This window comes from Gorilla gorilla, chromosome 22 (assembly GCF_029281585.2).
Source record: "Gorilla gorilla gorilla isolate KB3781 chromosome 22, NHGRI_mGorGor1-v2.1_pri, whole genome shotgun sequence".
NCBI classification, from domain to species: Eukaryota; Metazoa; Chordata; class Mammalia; order Primates; family Hominidae; genus Gorilla; species Gorilla gorilla.
The window spans coordinates 15,786,051-15,806,852 of record NC_073246.2 but is presented as its reverse complement, the minus strand read 5'-3'; the positions used below and the strand labels follow the sequence as shown (position 1 = coordinate 15,806,852).

General features: G+C 40.5%; 1 protein-coding gene and 1 long non-coding RNA gene across 3 annotated transcripts in view; one reads left to right on the top strand and one right to left on the bottom strand.

The window, feature by feature from the left end:
* The window catches only part of LOC115931859 (uncharacterized), a 61,536-nt gene extending 54,400 nt beyond the window's left edge, over nucleotides 1-7,136 (top strand). For both annotated transcript variants that reach the window (XR_010132424.1, XR_004068294.3), the window contains one exon: nucleotides 7,059-7,136. This is a non-coding gene — a long non-coding RNA (uncharacterized lncRNA). The remainder of the gene's footprint in view (nucleotides 1-7,058) is intronic.
* Nucleotides 1-17,567, bottom strand: part of LOC115931857 (zinc finger protein 519-like) — a 32,386-nt gene extending 14,819 nt beyond the window's left edge. Inside the window, exons 1-2 of the mRNA XM_031005259.3 lie at nucleotides 17,348-17,567; nucleotides 9,380-9,506 (exon numbers count right to left, since the gene is read on the bottom strand). Of these exons, the coding sequence (XP_030861119.2) occupies nucleotides 9,380-9,506; nucleotides 17,348-17,350 (130 nt within the window). The 5' untranslated portion in view covers nucleotides 17,351-17,567. The remainder of the gene's footprint in view (nucleotides 1-9,379; nucleotides 9,507-17,347) is intronic.
* Between the last annotated feature and the right edge of the window lie 3,235 nt (nucleotides 17,568-20,802).

Genomic DNA, 20,802 nt, shown 5'->3' with positions numbered 1-20,802 from the left:
CTTAAAAAAAGACCACTAGTCTTCATTTCTTCATAGATATATGCACTTAACACCATGTTGATCACATTGCCTTTGTGGGAATTCCAAAACACAGTTAAGAATTTGTACTACTTCAGTTGCTGTAGCTTTATCTATGCCAAAAGCATGTAGAAGAGAAGGAAAATTTTATTACATGTGCCCAGCACAGCTTTATCTTCTCCCAGTACAGCATGGTACAACCAGGAGAAACTCCCAACTCTATGTTTCTTCCTCAGGAGAGAAAGAAGTGTGGAGTATGTGTCCACATCTCTGGTTTCCGAGGGGCTATCCAAAGACGGGGTTTGGCTCCCCTGACAGAGTGCTGAAGGAAATGGTGGTATACTCTGGATGATGGCTATACATATTTTACATCAATATAAGAAGGAATCCTAAAAATTATATCAGAACTAAAGAGACCACAAGTGTTCAACAATTGTCAAAAAGAGAAATACTGGAGGCATACACCCTGATTTTAAAAACCTATTATAAAGTTATATTAATCAAAATAGTTTATAACCGGATTAAAAAGAGACAATACCAGTGAAACAGAACAGAGCACATCAATAATCCCTTGCATATATTATCAAATGAAGAGTAATCTGCACATCCATATTCACTGTAGTATTATTTACAGAAGCAAGTAAGTGGAAAGAACCAACTTAATAAATGAATAAAGACAATTTCAAATATACAAATAAATATTATTCAGCTTTTTAAAAGCAGAAAATGTTGTTATATTCACAATAAATACATTTTTAAGACTTTATGTGCAAAAAGCCAGGCACAAAAAGACAAATACTATACAATTTTACTTATGTAAGATACCTAAAGTAGTTAAACTCCTAGAAACAGAAAACAGACTGAACTGTGTCAGGGGCTAAGTGGAGAAGATGGGTAGTTGTTGTTTCATGGACAACCTGTTAGGACACAAAGCAACTCTTATTCTTTTTAACTTTTAAGTTTGGGGTTATATGTACAGGTTTGTTATATAGGTAAACTTGTGTCATGTGGGTTTGTTGTACAGATTATTTTTTCACCAAGGTATTAAGCCTAGTACACATTAAAGATTGAATCATACAATGTATCCTTTCTTACCACATGGAATAAAACTAGAAATCAAAAGCAGAAGCAAAATTGCCAAATTGAAAAATCTGTGAAACTTAACACACTCTTTAAGATACTCTTCTTTAAGTGTCAGGAGATTTAATATTGTTAAATGACAATACTATCCCCAGTGATATTCAAATTCAATGTAGTCTCAATGAAAATCCAAAAGATACTTTTTGAAGAAATATATTTTTAAATTATTACATTTACACAGAATTTCAAAGGACCATTGATGGCCCAAACATTCTTAGAAAAAAAGAACAAAATTAGAGGCACCACACTTCCTGCTTTTAGAATAGATTACAAAGCTACATAAATAGAAACAGTGCGGTTCTTGCAGGAAGACAGATGATGGAACAGAACGGAGAACTCAAAAACAAAGCATTGTGTATATGGTCAAATGATCTTCAACAAGGTTACTATAACAACATATTAAGGAAAAGATAGTCTCTTCAATAAATGGTGTTGGAAAACTCTATATCAACATGGGAAAAATTGAGGTTGGATCCTTCCCCTAAACCATACACAAAAACTGTCTTGAATGAGTTAAATATTTAAATGTAAGAATTATAACTCTACAATTTTTGGAGGAAAATATAGGGAGTGGCTGGGTGTGGTGGCTCACACCTGTAATCCTAGCACTTTGAGAGCCCAAGGCAGGCAGATTACTTGAGGTCAGGAGTTCAAAAGCAGCCTGACCAACAGGGTGAAACCCTGTCTCTACTAAAAATATTTTTAAAAATTAGCCAGGTATGGTGGTACATGCCTGTAATCCCAGCTACTCAGGAGGCTGAGGCAGGAGAATTGCTTGAACCCAGGAGGGGAAGGTTGCAGTGAGCCAAGATCATGCCATTGCACTCCAGCATGGGCAACGAGAGCAAAACTCCATCTCAAAATAGTAATAATATAGGGAGAAAGATTATGACATTGGTCTCGGCAATGTTTTCTTGCATATAACATCAAATACATGAGCAACAAATTTAAAAACACAGAAAAATGGGACTACATTAAATTTATCTCTGCAGGTTAAACATTTAGTGAAGTAAGCAGAAGAAGAAAAAAAATTGTATGTTTGACAGAAGTTAACACCCAGAATATATAAACTTTGAAAAATCAACAACAAAGAGTAAGTAACATGATTAACAAATGGACAAGAGATGAAAATGCTTCTCCAAAGATGAAATAATACACATAGCAATTACTGAAAACATTTCTAGTCTTTAGAAAAATGTAAAGCAAAACCACAATGAGATATTATTGTGCATTAATTAGGATGGCCAATATCAAGCAAACAAAAAATAACAAATGTTGTCAAGAGCATAGAGGAATTGAAACCCTTGTGCACTGCTGGTAGGGAAAAAGTGACTTCTGGGCATCTAATCAAAATATGCAGAGTATACTTGAAAGAAATATTTGCACATCCATGTTCATTGCAGCAATATTCACTGTATTCGTTTATTATTGCACTGCTATAAATACCTGAGACTGGGTATTTTAAAAAAAAGAGGTTTAATTGGCTCATGGTTATGCAGGCTGTACAGGAAGCATAACAGCTTCTGCTTCTGTGTCGGCCTCAAAAAGCTTCCAATCACGGCAGAAAGCAAAGAGGGAGTGAGTCATCTCACATGGTGGGAGCAGGAGCAAGACAGAGTGAGGGTGGGGGTGCCACATGCTTTTTAAAAATAAGATCTCAGGAGAACTTACTACAGCACAGACAGTACCAAAGGGAATGGTGTTAAACCATTCATGAGAAACCAACTCTATGATCCAATCACCTCCCACCAGGCCCCACCTCCAACATTAGAAACTGCAATCTTAGATGAGATTTAAATGGGAACCCAGATCCAAACTATCATTTACAAAAGACAAAAAGTGAAAAAACTCAAACGTTCTTCAATGAATAGGTAATTTTTAAAGATGTGCCTTATATATACAATGAAATATTCTTTTTTTTTTTTGAGAGAGAGTCTCGCTCTGTCGTCCAGGCTGGAGTGCCGTGGCATGGCCTCGGCTCACTGCAAGCTCTGCCTCCTGGGTTCATACCATTCTCCTGCCTCAGCCTCCTGAGTAGCTGGGACTACAGGCGCCCGCCACCACGCCCGGCTAATTTTTTGTATTTTTAATAGAGCCGGGTTTTCACCATGTTAGCCAGGATGGTCTCAATCTCCTGACCTCGTGATCCGCCTGCCTCGGCCTACCAAAGTGCTGGGATTACAGGGGTGAGCCACCGCGCCTGGCCACAATGAATTATTCTTTAGCCTCAAATGAAAATATCTTGTCAGATGCTACAATAAGAATAAATCTTTAAGCCATGATTTTAAGTGAAATAAGACACTAATGAAGTGACAGTGTATGATTCCACTTACATAAGACATCTTATGTCGTAAACTTACAGAAACAGGCAGTAGAAAGATGACTGCCTATGGTTGGGGTTGTGAAACCTTTGTGGAGCCAAAGATCAAGGAGGGTCATTTGGAAAAAGCAGGCCCTCACCCAGGGGGCAAACTGAAGAGCCCATGGACATGGCTACAGACAAGGAAATGGCACGCCAAACTTGGTCTTACTGAGGATCCTGAAGCAGTTCTGCAACCTGTCTCAAACTCCTCTCAGCTATAGTCCAGAAATAGTCCTCCTATCAAGAGAGATGTAGGAAGACACACCCAGCCATGGCCCTAGAGGCAGGCCTGTAGATCTTGGCCTCAGCTGTGGTCCTGGAAGCAGCCCTGTAATTCAGTTCTAGCCCTCACAGCCACAGTCCATGGCCAGTTATAGGCACCCAGTTAGAGACCTGTGAAAACTGCTTCAAGGTAGCTAGTAGAAGACAAACCCATTCATACACCTGGTATGTGGCCCATCATATGCAGACAAATTTCAAAACCCTACCCTAGTGCCTGCTGTATAGATTAATGTCCACAAGGAAATCTCTACCCTAGTGCCTGCCATATAGATTAATGTCCTAAAGGAAATCTAATCTTTCCAGGTCCCAAAAAGAATCCATGACTATCCTAATCTCTGGTAACAGGACCATCAAAGGCAGACCCCACAGTGACCCAGGAGCACCCTTGTGACCCAGCTTTACAACCCTTCTTCTCTGCAACCCCAGAGGTAACCTCATCAGCCTGGGAACCCAACAAAAGGAGATCTTTACCTGCCAAAAACAGTTTACAGAAACTGTAACCATTGTTAGATCCTTCAAATGTACAGAAACAGGGCTGCTTCAGGGTCCACAGCTGAGGTCAAGGTCTGTAGGTCTGCCTCCAGGGCCATGGGTAGTTATACTGTGCCACTCTCAATGCTTCTACTTTAACATATTACTGAAAGTTTGTATCAGAACAATTAGGCAAGGAAAGAACAAGGCTCTCCAGTTTGGAAAAGAAGTAAAAATGTTACTGTTTGTAGATGATATGATCATACATATGTATATAAAACCTTAGAGTACAACAACAAAAACTGTTTGAACTAATAAATGCATTTATTAAAGTATCAGGATAATCAACATATAAATACTTGTGGGGTTTTTTGAGACAGGGTGTCACTCTGTTGCCCAGGCTCACCTCAAACTGCTAGGCTCAAATGATCCACCTGCCTCAGCCTCTGAAAGCACTGAGATTACAGAAATGCAGCACTGCACCAGGCTCAGCATACAAATATTTGTTGCATTTCCATACAGTAACAACAAACTTTCCACAAAAAAAGAAACAATTTTTATTTACAATTGTATAAAAGCAGTTTAATCAAAATAAATTTAACTGATGATATAAAAAATTTATACATTAAATACAGTAAGATATTGATGACAGACATTAAAGTAGACCCAAATAAATAGAAACATATTCCATTGGAATAATTAATACTGTCAAAGTACCATATTATCCAAAGTAATCTACGGATTCAAAGTTTTAGTGGAATTTTCAACAGTAATAGAAAATAAAATTGTAAAATTTAAGTGTAACCTAACACAACTTGAAATAACCTGAGCAATATTGAAAAAGAACAAAGCTGGGGGCATCATACTTTCTAATTTCAAACTTTATTTAAAGGTTATAGTAATGAAAAGAGTGTGGTATGTGCATAAAAACAGATACAAAAACCAATGGAACACAATAGAGAGCCCAGAAGCAATCCATGCTTACAAGGTCAACTAATCTTTGACAAGAGCACTAAGAATATACAATGCAGAAAGTATATAGTCTTGTCAATACACGGTGCCAGAAAAACTAGATATCCACAAGCAAAAGAATATAATTAAATTATTTTCTTTGACCATACCCTAAAATTAACTAAAAATAAAAGACTTAAATGTAAGACATAAAACCTTAAAACTCCTGAAGAAAACATATTGGAAAACCTTGTTGATATTGGTCTTGGCAACAGCTTTTTGGATATAACACCAAAAGCATAACATTGAAAGAAAATATAAACAAGTGGGACTGCATCAAAGTAAACAGCTTCTGCACAGGAAAGGAAAAAAAAAATTTTAAACCTTACAGGATAGAAAAATATTTGCAAGCCATGTATAAGAAGTTAATATCCAAAATGTGTAAGAAACTTCTGCAATTCAAAGCAAAACAATGACGATGACAACCTATTCAAAAATAGACAAAAGATTATTTTTCCCCAAAGAAGACATACATACAAGGGAAATCCTGTATGTTGTCAGTGAGATGTAAATTGATAAAGTCATCATAAAAACCAATAAAAAATAAAAATAGAAGTATCATATAATCCAGTAATATCACTTCTAGGCATACTACTACCAAAGGAAATAAAATTAGCACCTTGAAGAAGTATCTTCAGCCCCCATGTTCGTTGTAGTATTGTTTACAACAGACAAAATATGGTGTGTGTGTGTGTACATACACACACACACAGAAGAATACTATTCAGCCATAAGAGAAGGAAATCTAGCCATTTACAACATGGATACACCTGGAGGACATTATGCTAAATGAAATAAGGCAAACACAGAAAGACAAACTGTATGTTCTCAATTAGATGGGGAACGTAAAAATGTAAACTCATAGAAGCAGAGAGTAGAAGGGTGGTTGTTAGTGCCTGAGGGTGGGAATATGAGATATTGTTCAAAGAATACAAATTTAGTTACAAATTGAGCAAGTCTGAGAAATCTAATGTACATTAGCATTAGATTAGCAAAATAGCATTGTTTATAGTAAGTAATACTGTAACATATGCTTAAAATTTGCCACAACAGTAGACCTTAAGTATACTTACTATAAAAAAAAAAGGTTATCCATGTAAGGTAATAGATGTGTTCATCAACTTGACTATATTTTATTTCACAACGTATACACATATCAAATCATTACATTGTACACATTAAATATATAGTTATACAATTTTTATTTATCTGAAAAATCCATGCCACACAAACACAGTCATGTAGTAAGTCCTCACTTAATGTTCAAAATAGGTTCTTGAAAACTGTGGGCTTTTTTTTAAATGAAACAACACTGCTATATGCCATTCAAATACCTTTCTTTTCTATCAATTAAACTATGGTAAGAATTCATTTTCTTAAACAATATGTTGCTTCACTTACAGTTACAGCTTCTAAGAACTATCAACATTAAGAACTGACTATACACATATACGATTTATGTAAGTATGTGTATGTGTATCACCTTACACATTTATATATATAGATATATCTCAATGACACAGTCCCAGCAGGTTCCCTACTAAATAAGACAAAATTATAAGATAATAGTTATTAAAAAATAAGATAATAGATGGCTTAATATTTGCTTAGCAATGTTCTAAGCTCATTAATGACACAGGGCATTTAAAAAATCTAGAAGGTGAGTAGATACTTTTAATCAGTGGTGTCCAACCAACTCTTTGAATGAGAGGACTTTTTGCTTATCTGTGGTGACGAATATCATGAAAACTGCATGAACCTTTTTTCTTTTTAGCACATCAGCTATCATTAGTGTTCGTGTATTTTATGTGTGGCCCAAGACAATGTTTCTTCTTCCAATGTGACCCGGGGAAGCCAAAAGGTTGGACACTCATTCTTTGAACTATAATTTGAAAATCTGCACATATAGAGTTTAAGTTACAAATCTCAGTTTATTCTAAAGCAGTAACACTTTGAGGTAAAATAACATTACATTTTTTCATATTTAGAAAAATGCTTATTGTTCTGATAAAATTGCTGAGTAAGGATTTTTGTAGAATCACATTTGCAACCTCTACAGGATTAAAAATTATTAAGCGGAAAAGATGCAACATCTGTCCCTGGTGTTCCTGGGATTTCTGAACCAAATCCCAGTATGTCCCCTACTCACCTTATACATTTTAGACATGATGCAAAAAGAATATCTGAAAAAGATACTTTAACATAGAACTCCTCAAAAATACAAATATTCCTATGTATCCAAAACCAATGGAAAAGCAGACAGATCATGTAGCCCTTTATAAGTGATATAAAGGGGACATTGGGTCTCACTGTAAACTTGAAGGGAGATCACTAAAGAAAAAAAAAAAATTCTTAGAAAATTTAAGAGCATGAGACAGAAGATGTCCCTATCTGTGAATATGAAAACAAAACAAAACAAAAAACACCTTTTCAGAAATTGTTTTCATTGGAGCAAAGCTTCCCAAACTACATTTTTTTTTCTTTTTGAAAATTCACATTTCCAAGTGATTTTTTTTTTATTATACTTTAAGTTCTAGGGTGCATGTGCACAACATGCAGGTTTGTTACATATGTATACACGTGCCATGTTGGTGTGCTGCACCCATTAACTCGTCATTTACGTTAGGTATATCTCCTAATGTTATCCCTCCCCCCTCCCCCCACCCCACGACAGGCCTCGGTGTGTGATGTTCCCCTTCCTGTGTCCATGTGTTCTCATTGTTCAATTCCCACCTATGAGTGAGAACATGCGGTGCCTAAACTACATTTTAAGGCCTGGCTTCCTTCTTGACCTTTGGTCCCCTTGCCTGTGTCATCTCCTTCATTCACCCTCACTTACTTGGGGGTTTGGCTACTGTCTCATCTATCTTCAAATTGTAAGGCTCTTTTCTTTGCTCCAGACAGGTGACCAGGTCTGGTTAGAGATAGCAACACTTGTTTTATTAAAAAAAAAAAAAAAAAAAAAAAAAAAAAAATCAACATGACTGTTGCTGGGGATTCTCCAATTACCAACCTAGTACTATGCTAAGCAGAAAAGAGAAATTACAAATGATTCTAGAAAATTAATCCAAAAATTGTTTCCTGACAGAATCTTTAGAATATTTAAGTATTTTAAATCTGCGGGTTCTAAGTTCCACTACCCAGTACCCAGTACTATCGAATCAAAAATAACTGGTACAAGGCCGGGAATGGTGGCTCACGCCTGTAATCTCAACACTTTGAGAGGCCGAGGCAAGAGGACTGCCTGAGCTCAGGAGTTCAAGATCAGCCTGGGCAACACGGCAAAACCCTGTCTCTACTAAAATACAAAAAATCAGCCGGGCGTGGTGGTGCGTGTCTGTAGTCTCAGCTACCCGGGAGGCTGAGGCAGAAGTGCTTGAACCCAGAAGGCAGAGATTGCAGTGAACCAAGACTGTGCCACTGCACTCCAGCTTGGGTGACAAAGCGACACTCCGTTTGCAAAATACATAAATAAATAAATAAGTGGTACAAAATGAATGTAAAGGTGTGGGAAACAATATTTTATGTCATTCAATTTCTAAAACTACCACTAATCTAGAGTAAAGGAAACAAATTAGCTCAAAAAAAGAGAAGGTTTATGTAAAGATGAATCATCTTAAAGATTTTCTTTTTGGCTGGGCATGGTGGCTCACACCTGTAATCCTAGCACTTTGGGAGGCCCAGGCGGGTGGATCACCTGAGGTCAGGAGTTCGAAACCAGCCTGGCCAACATGGTGAAACCCTGTCTCTACTAAAAATACAAAAAATTAGCCAAACGTGGTGGTGGGCGCCTGTAATCCCAGCTGTTCGGGAGGTTGAGGCAGGAGAATCACTTGAACCCAGGAGGTGGAGGTTGCAGTGAGCCAAGATCGCGTCATTGCACTCCAGCCTGGGTAACAAGAGCGAAACTCTGTCTCAATTAAAAAAAAAAAAAAAAAAGATTTTCTTTTTTACACTAGCAAACTCCCATTTTTTCTTGAAGAAAAGAACTGAAATTAATTCATGCAAAGCAGAAGCTCTCAAGAGACAGTCTACAAAGAAAGAAAATAAAACTCTGAGGGAGAATTAGGAATTATGTATTGAAGTTATTCTCACCCAGGGAGACCAGGTTTCTGTAGTTCTCCAACATCACATCTCTATATAAATTCTGTTGGGCAGGGTCCAGGCATTTCCACTCTTCTGGAGAGAATTCTATGGCCACATCCCTGAATGTTAAGAGTTCCTGAAAACACATATATCAAGTGACAGATCTCTTAATTTGACTAGAGATGAAATGAGTTAAAATAACTAGTTCTGACTTATGTGGCTGACTAGGATTATCTGATAAAATAACTTTTAACACAGTAATGTTCTCTAAAGCATTCTATAACTCTGAGGGAAAAGGATGCCAGCAAGCAATTTCTGCTGCTGCAATGGAAATATGAGCTGCACTGACCTACCCCTACCAAAACCAAGCAGAGCAGGCCCTGTGACCTCCTTCTGGAACAACGGGTGAACTCACCTCTCATTAAAGTATCTGGAAGCCCTCATGTTTGACCCTGGCCTCACCGCAGAATCACGCGAGGAACTTAATTTAAAAAACAGGGATGTTTTCACCCAGAACAATAGACAGGATCTCTGGGGAGGGCACAGGTGATGGTCTCTCTTCAAACTCTCCATGTGATCCTATTGAAAGACTGCACTGAGAGGCACTTAACTAAGCACTGCCTCTCAAGCTTCAATGTGCATATAAATTATTTGGTATTCTAGGCCTCACTGTTACAAAATTTTGCAGGTTTAAAAAGGGTCCATGAATTAGCTTCTTATAACAAGTCTCCTGTTAATGCTGATATTCCTCCTCCTACACTCATTATAGTACCACTCAGCTAGAGAAAGCAGGCACACACAGAATCCCTTATCCCAACACCCTTATCACAACACACATATCCTTCATCCAAAGAAAAGACCACCGATCATCATCCTGAAACTTGGCATTCTCTGCAGGCCCTTTTACATAGTTTACACAGGCTGGAGATAATGGCAATGTCTGAATAAGTCTGCAGTTGAAAAACATGTGCACAAGCATTAATGCAATGTTTATGGAGCATGTACTATGTGCTCAGGAGTATGTCACAGAGCACTGTGCTGGGAAGCTCACATTATGTGTTAATTCTCATAACAGGTTTCTGCAGAGGTGGGTACTAATTGTCCCACACTTCCCAGGATTTAAATGCAGGGCCTGCCATTTCTATTTCTTCTGTTTTCCTATCACTGATTTTAAAAATAAAATGTATAGAATAATAGCTCATTTTAGACAGATGGAGAGATACAGAAAGGAACTGTTAACTGCAATTCAGTGTTTGTATTTACTTTGAGACTTGTGAAGAAATCATTGAAACTGCAGGAATGGAGAACAGGTTGCTGGATGGGATGTCTCTAGAAACACTGGTTTTAATTTTTTTTTTTTTTTAAGACTGAGTTTCGCTCTTATTGCCCAGGCTGGAGTGCAATGGTGCGATCTCGGCTCACTGCAACCTCCACCTCCCAGGTCCAAGCAATTCTCCTGCCTCAACCTCCCAAATAGCTGGGATTACGGGTGCCCACCACCGCGCCCAGCTAATTTTTAGTATTTTTAGTACAGCCGGGGTTTCATCATGTTGGCCAGGCTGGTCTTGCACTCCTGACCTCAAGTGATCTGTCCGCCTTGGCCTCCCAAAGTGCTGGGATTACAGGCATGAGCCACCACACCCGGCCTAATTTTTTAAAAAAGAATTTAAGGCCCCAAAGTATATAGTTTTTCCCCTTTTATCTCCTTTTGGGTTTCAGGAAATTGTGAGCACCAGCTGTGGAGAGGCAGTAGGGGTAGTCACTCCAAACTCTGATCTCCTCTAGGCAGTTCTGTGAGAGATTTCAGTGTGGGATCAGACCTGGAGAAAGTTTAGCAGTAGAGGGTGGATCTGCACAGGGTTGGGACAGATCTCCATGCTGCTAAGAATTTTCAGTTTTATCTTTTCTAAGCCTGACCAAGAGAAATCTGATTTTCAGAGTTTGTGCAATTTTAATCTATTTTAGCCACTTCCCTATTTTGTAACATACGATAAGAAGGAATTTAACCAAAACCCTTATGTTTTCCTAGAGCAATTATATTAGAAGGTAAATATTTATTCTTAGCAAGGTAAAAACAATACAAATAATAACTTCTCTTCTGTCCTTGAATAGACCTTCAGTTGGTGGCATCAAAACTCAAAACAAGGGATGTGACCCAAATGAAGCTTAAGTCTCCTCTGCACCTTCCGTCTTTGTGCTTAACACACGATGCTGAATTCAACTACTTATTCATGTGCTCTAGATTGCAAGTTCCTTCATAGTAGGGACCATGACTGCTTCATCTTTTTCTAATGACATATGAAATAGAAGCAATTAGCTTATTGACCAGTTTGAGTCTCCAGATCTCCTCATTTTTCACCAAAGAACCAGAAAACTGAAGCAACTCCCATCTGGATACAAATCAAGGAAATTATTTCTGTGAGGGGAGGAACAAACCCTGGCTGAACCATTTCTCTTCCTCTAAAATGGGGGCAGAATTAAACCTTGTAGTCAGACTGACCCCAATTTGCACAGGACATCCTCAGATGTCTCCAAAATTCACAGGTGCTGGTGAGAGCATCCCCAGTGACTATGGGCTGATGCCTCCATAATGATCCTGAGACAGGAGACACTCAGGCTTTGTGGGGTGCAAATATTATAGAAAATGGTTCTGCTCTGGTGGAGCGACAGATCCCGAATCTAGCTGTAATATGCCGCCCCTGTCCAGCTAAGTCTGAGGTAAGGGGAAGAACAAAAATACTCTACTCCACTAACAGTTTACAGGGAGGCACAGTTGTGATTATGGCTCTGGTTATTTTGTAGCTCTGACCTCCCACTGCTAAGGTGCTTGTTTAACTTACAGGATTCTGTTGACACCAGAAGCCTCTCACAGAGCTGCAGCAGGTCGCTGGACAAGATCTGGAAAACTCAAAGGGCCCCACTCTGAAACTGATACTTAAGATGTCTATGTTGACCTCTCATGATGCAGAAAATGTCTTCTGTGAGTTTTCTGTATGTCTTCAACCCAAAGTCTGGCCCTGTCTTGTGAATCCTAGGCAGAGGCCAGCTTTTATGTGCAGATTCCAGGTGGGATCAATGTGCCTCTGCATTCTTGGGGGTTACAGCAAGCAGAGTAAAACCAGAGGAAAGATCCTCTCATGGAGGCTCCTTCAACACCTTTTCTTCTCTCAAATCCCAGGACATAAATTCAAAATCTGGAGCTGCACATTTAGGTCTTGAAGGGCTGATGAGCGGTGGCACATGTGTGGGCATTTGGACAAGGGGAGGTGGGAGGGAGTTGAAGTTTTCAGGTTTAATTAATGCACATGTGTGATCCTAATTGGGTTTATGGGCCCCATGATCTCTGAATCAGTGTCAGATGTGAAGATGCCAGGAGCACTAACGGAGGTGGAATACTTGACTGCTGTCCTGAAAAGTTATTTTTGTAAAAATCTACTCTCCCTGCTCTAGAAGGGACTGTAGATTCCAAAGAGAGACCATTCTGTTTGAAGATTTGGGGGGCACTTTGCTGCACAATTGTGGGTTGGGACTGGAATCCTGAGAAAGAAAGTTCTCTCTAAAGTGAAGCCTGGTGGGCACCTTGTGTATAACATGTAGTAATGCTGGACAGTGTGGAAAACATAACTGAAAGCAAACTCATTTCTGACCCTAAAAAACTCTCCACCAGCCGGGCGCGGTGGCTCACGCCTGTAATCCTAGCACTTTGGGAGGCCGAGACGGGCGGATCACGAGGTCAGGAGATCGAGACCATCCTGGCAAACACGGTGAAACCCCGTCTCTACTAAAAATACAAAAAAAAAATTAGCTGGGCGTGGTGGTAGGTGCCTGTAGTCCCAGCTACTCGGCAGGCTGAGCCAGGAGAATGGCATGAACCTGGGAGGCAGAGCTTGCAGTGAGCCGAGATCGCACCACTGCACTCCAGCCTGGGTGACAGAGCGAGACTCTCTCTCTCAAAAAAAAAAACAACAAAAAAAAAAAACAGAAAAAACAAACAACAACTCTCCACCATAACAGAACAGCAAGAAAACTGTTTTGTTATATAATTAAACTAAAATGTGATGTGCATCACAGGCAATATACTAAGAGATTGCAAACAGAGAAAGGTCAACGTAATTAGTACTCAACTGTACCATTTGTCATACACAGCTTATTATAATTTGGGCTGTCATCTGGGTTTTCTAATTGGTAATATTTAAAGGAAAAATAAACTTCCCTCATCTTCATGACAGGAGGTAGTGTTGCAATGTGGAGTTAGACACCTGCTGAAGGCAGCCTTCTACTCTCCTACAGAAACTGTGGGATAGGGTGTATAAACTTGCTAATTACATTTCAAAGCAACAGTTCCCAGGTCCTAGATTAAGACAATTCTGAGTCAAACACACACACACACACACACACACACACACACACACACAACCAAATGACCTATTTAACTGATAAAAATGATTTACATATATTTCAAAGAAGTAGAGAAAGGTTTTCAAACTAAATGCTTTAAGAAAAGAAAGAAGAGCAAAAATTCTTCCCTCATTTTAAAGAGAAAGCATTAAACCTTTTCTTTCTAATTTGTATTTGCTCCTACAACAGCCAGGTCTAAAGGCATGGTCTTGAACTCATTAACATCTGACTTCTAGTAGGCACTGGATTCAGGCACTGGAGGGATGGCCTTGGGCACACTGTGTACGCGTGAAAGAGGATTTGTGGGGAAGAAAAAAGCAGAAAAGAGAAAGATGCTATCAAGAACTATGGGTGGGGATGCAGGGCAGAACTGGTTAAGGAACTGGTTTGTGCTACAGATACAGGCTCAGGCTGCGCTATGTTCTGACTTATTCCTGTGTTCATACAATCAGAAGAGATTATGATCAGGTAGTCCAAGAAACCTGGGTTGGTGAAAAAAACAGGTTCCCGATAGAGATTCAGTGTCTACAGTTGAGATAAGCCAGGAGTCTTCTAGGCACCTGTGTATGTTCTTGGCAGAAAACTCTAGGAGGAAAGCTGTTGTGAGCACAATTCCTGAGGGTAAAACTTTGTCATGGGAGGAGTGTAGCCAGATCAATTTTTAGTGGGTATGTTCAGGAGTGGGTTAGAAGCATGTAGGGGCTGGCAGCAGGGTCAGGGGAGGGAATAGGTTCTCAGAGCTCCTTCACTCTAAGCTCTCGTTCCATCTCACAGTAGGAGGAGACCTGGAATTACAGGACAACGCACAGGGTGACGACAAGCCTGTGTGCAGAACAAAGCCTCACTTCCCTCAGACACCTGGAGTCTCCTTGTAGACCAGGCCCCAGTGATGTCTTTCTTCTGATACAAAACGTAAGGAGTTTGCTGAACACCAACCAATTATCCAACACCAACTAGCTGTCCAACACCTCAATTCCAACACCGCCCAGAGTCAGCATAGATCCCACAAGTTCAGGCTAAGTCCCATAACACTGTCCCCACTGCCGATGCCAGTCACATGCCTCTGGATACCCATCTTTATTTCTCAACTACTTCCTACAAATCAAGGGCTTCCAGATTCCCCTCCTCAAGCTCAATAATTTGATAGAACTATTCACAGAACTCAGCAAAGCACTGTACTTACATATACCAGTTTATTATTGAAGATACAGCTCAGGAACAGCCACATGGAAGAGATGCATAGGGCAAGAAAAAGTGGTGAAAGCTGGGGCAGGTAGGTAATTCTGCTAAATAGCTGTGACAAAAAATTCCTCATGCTTTTTGTTCTCTGAAATCAGCTTAACGAAAAGAGACACCCTTCCCATTGTGACTTCAATAATACTCTCTCTTCTTTTTTTCTAAACCTATCACAGAGTCAGACACGGACCACACATTTCCATTTTTTTCTCATATACAATTGGCTGAACAATTTCATCTTCGATGGTAAAAAAAAAAAAAAAAAAAAAAAAAAATCCTATTTGTTCAGATCCCTGAACTTTGACCTATTCTCAGCCTGATTCAACATTCAATCTCTCTTTATTAACCTCCTAAGAAAAAGCTGACTTCAGGGTTGAACGCTCTCTGATTTAGAATCTGATTTTGCCACCCTTCATTCTGCCCACCCTCTCTCACCTTCCTTCTAATCTTATTTGCTCTTTCCAACTTTTTTTAAAAGCCCTTTTCTGCCTATCCTTTGAGATCCAATTTACAGTTAATTAAAAAAACCGAAGTTGAAATAAGTGAGCAAATCTATATAGGGGGACAAACTCAGGGAGTGGCAGTGCTTTCTGGAACAGGGACATCTGACTCAAGTGTCAAATCAGGCCACCTTATCCCTTGGGACTTTCTCTCACCCCCATACTCCTCACTGAAGTGCTCAATGCCCACTCTCCCAGGAGACACTGCACTGTGCCCCACTCCGCTTTTTGCTTTGCAGGTTCTTGCACTGCCTCCCTGGGGTGGGTTTTTCTTGTCCTTCAGGTTAGTTTCTCTCCCTTCGCAAATATAAGACAATTCAGAAGACAGGAATAGTCTCTTTTTCTCTGTATACCAGCATCTGATTGGTGACAAGCAATGTGTTTCCATGGAATGAAAACTGGGGTTGGGGGAAAAAAAAAAAAAAAAATCTTAAAAATCCCAAGCGATTATTTTTTTACAGGAAGGGTAAGCCTGGATATTTCTCTCACCCCCACGGCATTCAGCTGCTCCTTTGAGAAGCTGCACTCCCATCCCTCAGTGTGTCCTCTGGAAGATTACCAAAGGGCTGATATTCACCAGAACTCCCAAAAGACATGGCTCTGGTTTGTATCTTGGGCCATCTCAAGACAGTTCTAAAACTCAGGACTAGAAAAAGGCCCGAATGTGGCTAAGGAAACATTGCCCCATAAAGTTTCCCAAGGAAAACCTCAATCCCAAGATGTCCTAATAACGGCGTTTGTGCTAAGGGAGGATACAAGGAGAAACAGCAGAAAGATTTTTTACGGTTGAGTGCCAGGGGATTATTTTCTGCTTTTTTCTCATGTGAAATATTTGTAAGTAGAAAACAAGTATTTTACAAATTGCCATCCACTGCTCTGTGAAAAAGTGATTAATTAAAATACTGTTTCTGAAATGTGCGATAAAGGACAAAAATAGTTGATAATGTATGGGAGGGTAGAAGTTGGCTTTGGGGAATGTCAGCAAGAAACCGGAAATTTAAGATTTTACTTCAAGCCAGGTTAGGCTGGCAGAACAGAGTAGTGGATGTGAGACCCTGCTTGCCACACATTTGGAAAATGCAGGCGAAAACCAGTGTCTTTGATTAAAGTTAAAATAATTACATAGCAGTCAATTAGATTGAAGTGGCTCTAGTGGTCTACGCCTCTATGTAAAAAAAGAAACCTAACTCAAATGCATTTTTTCTAAGTTACTACCTTAGGAGGAAACGAAATTCAAGCTTAAACAACTACAAACCTCCAATTAATCCCTGATTACATAACCAGGAAATTTCCATCCAGACACTCCAAATAAAGCGACTACATAACTGTACCCAATTATTTCATCGTCTTTGCTTCCTCACACACCTTATACAAGCCTTTCTTTCAAGACCTTCTAGTAGCCACCAAACCACAAACCATTGCTGAGCGCTGTCCCATTAATTAATCACTGTTTACTCATATAAGCTGTCTATGTTTTAATGGCGCCTCAGTCTAATTCCGAACAGGGTAAGGTAGGGACGGGGGACCCCACGGACCACAGCTCCTTCCACGCAGGAACCCTGCACACCGAGTCGGCGTCTTTCCGATGACTTTCGCCTCATCACCTCACAACCTGGGGAAGACGCAGGGCTGCGGGCGCAGAGCTGCGCAAAGAGGGCTACAGGCTGGGGCCAAAGCCGCCGTGCAGGGACAGGACAGGACGCCCGGAGTCCCTGCACCGGAGGGGACTGAGGGCTGAGCTGCAGAGGACTCGACTCGCAGACTAGGTCCCGTCACCGCCATGTCCAGCCGGTTCCAAGGAGCCCCCTCCCCAGTCTCCGGACGCCCTGCCCCCCACACTCACCATTTCTCGGCTTCAGGGGTGTCCTGGAGTCTTAGCTATAAATCATTCAATGCCAGCAGGTCACAGAGCGACGGAGTGAGTGGCAGAATCACCGAAGTCTCCCGGAGCAGAGGACACAAGGCAATGAAGCCCTAACCCTGCACTCTGGCTCAAGTGAGACAAAGGCCGCGCCAGATTCCGGAAGCCGCCCCTTCCTCCCTGGCTGCGCGCCTGATTGGACAGTTCCCACCCCAGCGCCCTGATTGGATAGTAGTGCAGGCACCGCGCCCTCAGGCCTTTCGTGTCAGAAGATGCTACCATACACTGTACGGAATGAGCCGAGAGTGACAGGCTCTTGGCTCCAGTCACTTTCAGGCAGGGCTTTCTGTCTGTGCTGCGCCTGGCTCTAACCAGGGGTCATTTTTTAGCATTGTGGTGTATAACATTATGAAGGTTATGTTCGTTTATAAAACACACACACACACGTTGTTCACAAATGGAAGCAATATAATGACAATTATTTAATATTTCAGATTTCATAACCTTTCTGGCCGCCGGTCTTTGGAGTGGGACACCTAAGATTTTAAGAGAGAAGCAATCCTCTAAAAAATAAAACGTTAGCTATCGTGAATTTTAAATTTTTTATTAGCCAGATCAAAAATAGTAATAAAAAAGACTCCGGACATGGTGGCTCACGCCTGTAATCCCAGCACTCTGAGAGGCCAGAGGTCAGAAGTTCGAGACCACTCTGGCCAACATAATGAAGCCCTGTCTACTAAAAATACAAAAATTAGCCGGGCATGGTGGCGGGCGCCTGTAATCCCAGCTGCTTGGGATGCTGAGGCAGGAGAATCGCTTGAACCCAGGAGGTGGAGGTTGCAGTGAGCTGAGTTTGTGCCACTGCACTGCAGCCTGGGTGACAGAGCAAGACTCCATCTCAAAAATAATAGTAATAATAAAAAGAAACAAGTGAAATTGTTTGTAATACTGTTTAAGCCATTATACCCAAAATATTATTTTTCATGTGTGGTCAACAAATAATTATAAATATTTTGGATCTAAATCTTTTAAACTCGCTGTGTATTTTATGTTTGCAGCACATTTTACTTCAAACCAGCAGCCATGAGGGCTCTGATGCTCCGATCTCAGGGAGGTGAAGGCCTGAACACCTCTTTTCTGCTGGAAGTGGGCTCTCTCCCTACCAACTACTGGCCTCTCTCTACTAACTTTTCTCCTCAGGCTCAAGGGTGGGAGGGTCAGTGCCCCTAGAGAGATCAGGGGCTGCAAGTAGAGAGTGTCACGTAGAGACCACTGTCTCCCAGTTGCTGTTTGATGGGAGTTTCTCTTCCTTTCAAATATCAAACAGTAAACAAAAAATGATGGGGCCCCAGGAGGGGAGAACACCGTGTCTTCAGATCTCTTTACAGCCTTGACCTCCAGAGTTCAGATGTGGAGGGAATAGATTAAAGGCAAACTCCTTATTTTGCTATTTGGCTTTGGACCTAATTGTCTGTCTGTAACTGTGTGTTTTTCTCCTGTGGTGTGGGGCACTGCGTGCGTTTAAGCACCAGTCATATGCATCCACATCTACCTGCACTTCCATATAACTCAATACCATCTAACAACAAATCTAACTCTAAATAAAGGGAAAATAAAATCAGTACTTACAGGGTGCCAAGCATTTGCAGGTTATTTGTAATCAATCTGTCCTGGCATCCTGGCATCCTGTCTTTAATGGTTGTATATATTAGTAAGCATAATAAACAATCCCAAACGCTCATGATTGAGCTGATTAGAAATTTAGGCTGGGCTCAGCTGGGCTATTCTTCAGGGCTCAGAATGGCTCCTTCAGACGTGAGTGGTGAACGGCTGGTGAATTAAGTGGCTCTGCTTCTGTAAGTGAGCTGTCAATGGGGACATTTTGGCTTTTGCCCAGCAGGCCAAAATGGGCTTGTTCTCATGGAGATGGAAGGGTTCTGAAAAAGAAAACGGAAGCATTTGAGACTTTTTGAGCCTAGGCCCCAAACTAGCACACTGTCATATGCACAGCTTTGGCCTGTGTAAATAAGGCCATAAAGATTCAAGATGTGGAAAACAAATTCTGTTTCTTGATGGGAACCACCATAAAATCCATTGTCAAGGCATGAATACAAGAAGAAATTTTAAAAATTTGCTGTTGTTTTCAATCAATTTTAGTATGGCCTTTTTTTGCAGATGAGGTTTATATAACTGTCCCACAGCTTCTAACTCAGCTGGGCTGGGACTCAGGATCAACTCTGCCTGACTCTGAAACCTATGCACCTCCGTAGACCACACTCCTCAGCCAGGTTTCCTAGTCCTTCAAGATGCTGCACAGTGGCACTTCTGAAATAGAAGCAAGATTTCTTTGAGATTCTCATCCTGTCCATCTAGTACTCTTCACCATTGGAAATAATTCATTCCAGGGAATGCTTCTGAAGTCTCTTGGAAAAACTGGAAACAATTTGAGGAAATGGCTGAGCACTGAGTTTAGGAAATTAATGCCCAACATTCTATTTTTAATTTCTCATCACAGGAGAAATTTGAAAACAAATAATGCACTCCACATATCTGCAAACTCTGTCTCTTTTTTGTTTTTTTGTATTTCTAGGCTATTTATGATTTTTAACACAGACTAAATCAAATTACTGTGCCTGGAAAACCTTTTGCTTTGAAGGCAAGTGACATAAAGACAGAGCTGCTGATATTTTTTCCTGCTGCAATTTAGCCAATCAGCAGAATATGCTTTGAAGGGTAAAGATGTTTTCTAAGACCCCACATTCTGGAGCAGCTATGGGGCAAATCCCTAAAGCACACATAAAAATCACATACAGCCAATGTATTCCTCACCCTGAATCAATGCTTCTCACCCTTGGCTGCATATTTCAATAACCTTGTAGAGGAGTGTTTAAAGTCTTCAAACCCAAGTTGCAATGGGGTAATTAAGTCAGAATCTCTGGAGTGAGACCTAGGCAACAGTGTGATTTAAAGCTTTCGGGTGATTATAGCACACAGCTCAACTCCCATGTTACTGCTTTAAACCAACATCTTTTGGAGAGCCGGTTGAAATTATTTCTCAAATTAACATAGAAGTGTTTGCTGCTGAGTTGCGGCCTTTCAGTCTTGATTACTTACTTTCTATCCTTTGCAGAACTGACCTCTGCTACATGTTTTGTTTCTGATTCAAACCAGTTCCACACACACTGAGTGCACACTATGTACAGGGCCCTGTGCTAAGTGTCCTGGCCGTGGTGAGTACTATCATGGAGGAAGGACTTTGCTGTAAAAAATTGCATTCCCCAAAACTACAACCATGCTACTTACTCAATTGAGGTAAAAATGAAAGATCGAGGGGGACCCCCAAGAGTCAGGATGTGAATAAATACCTTGGAATATTAATACCCATCTCATGATGTCTGACACTAAATGCCTCACTTTCAAACAAAACAATACCAAAC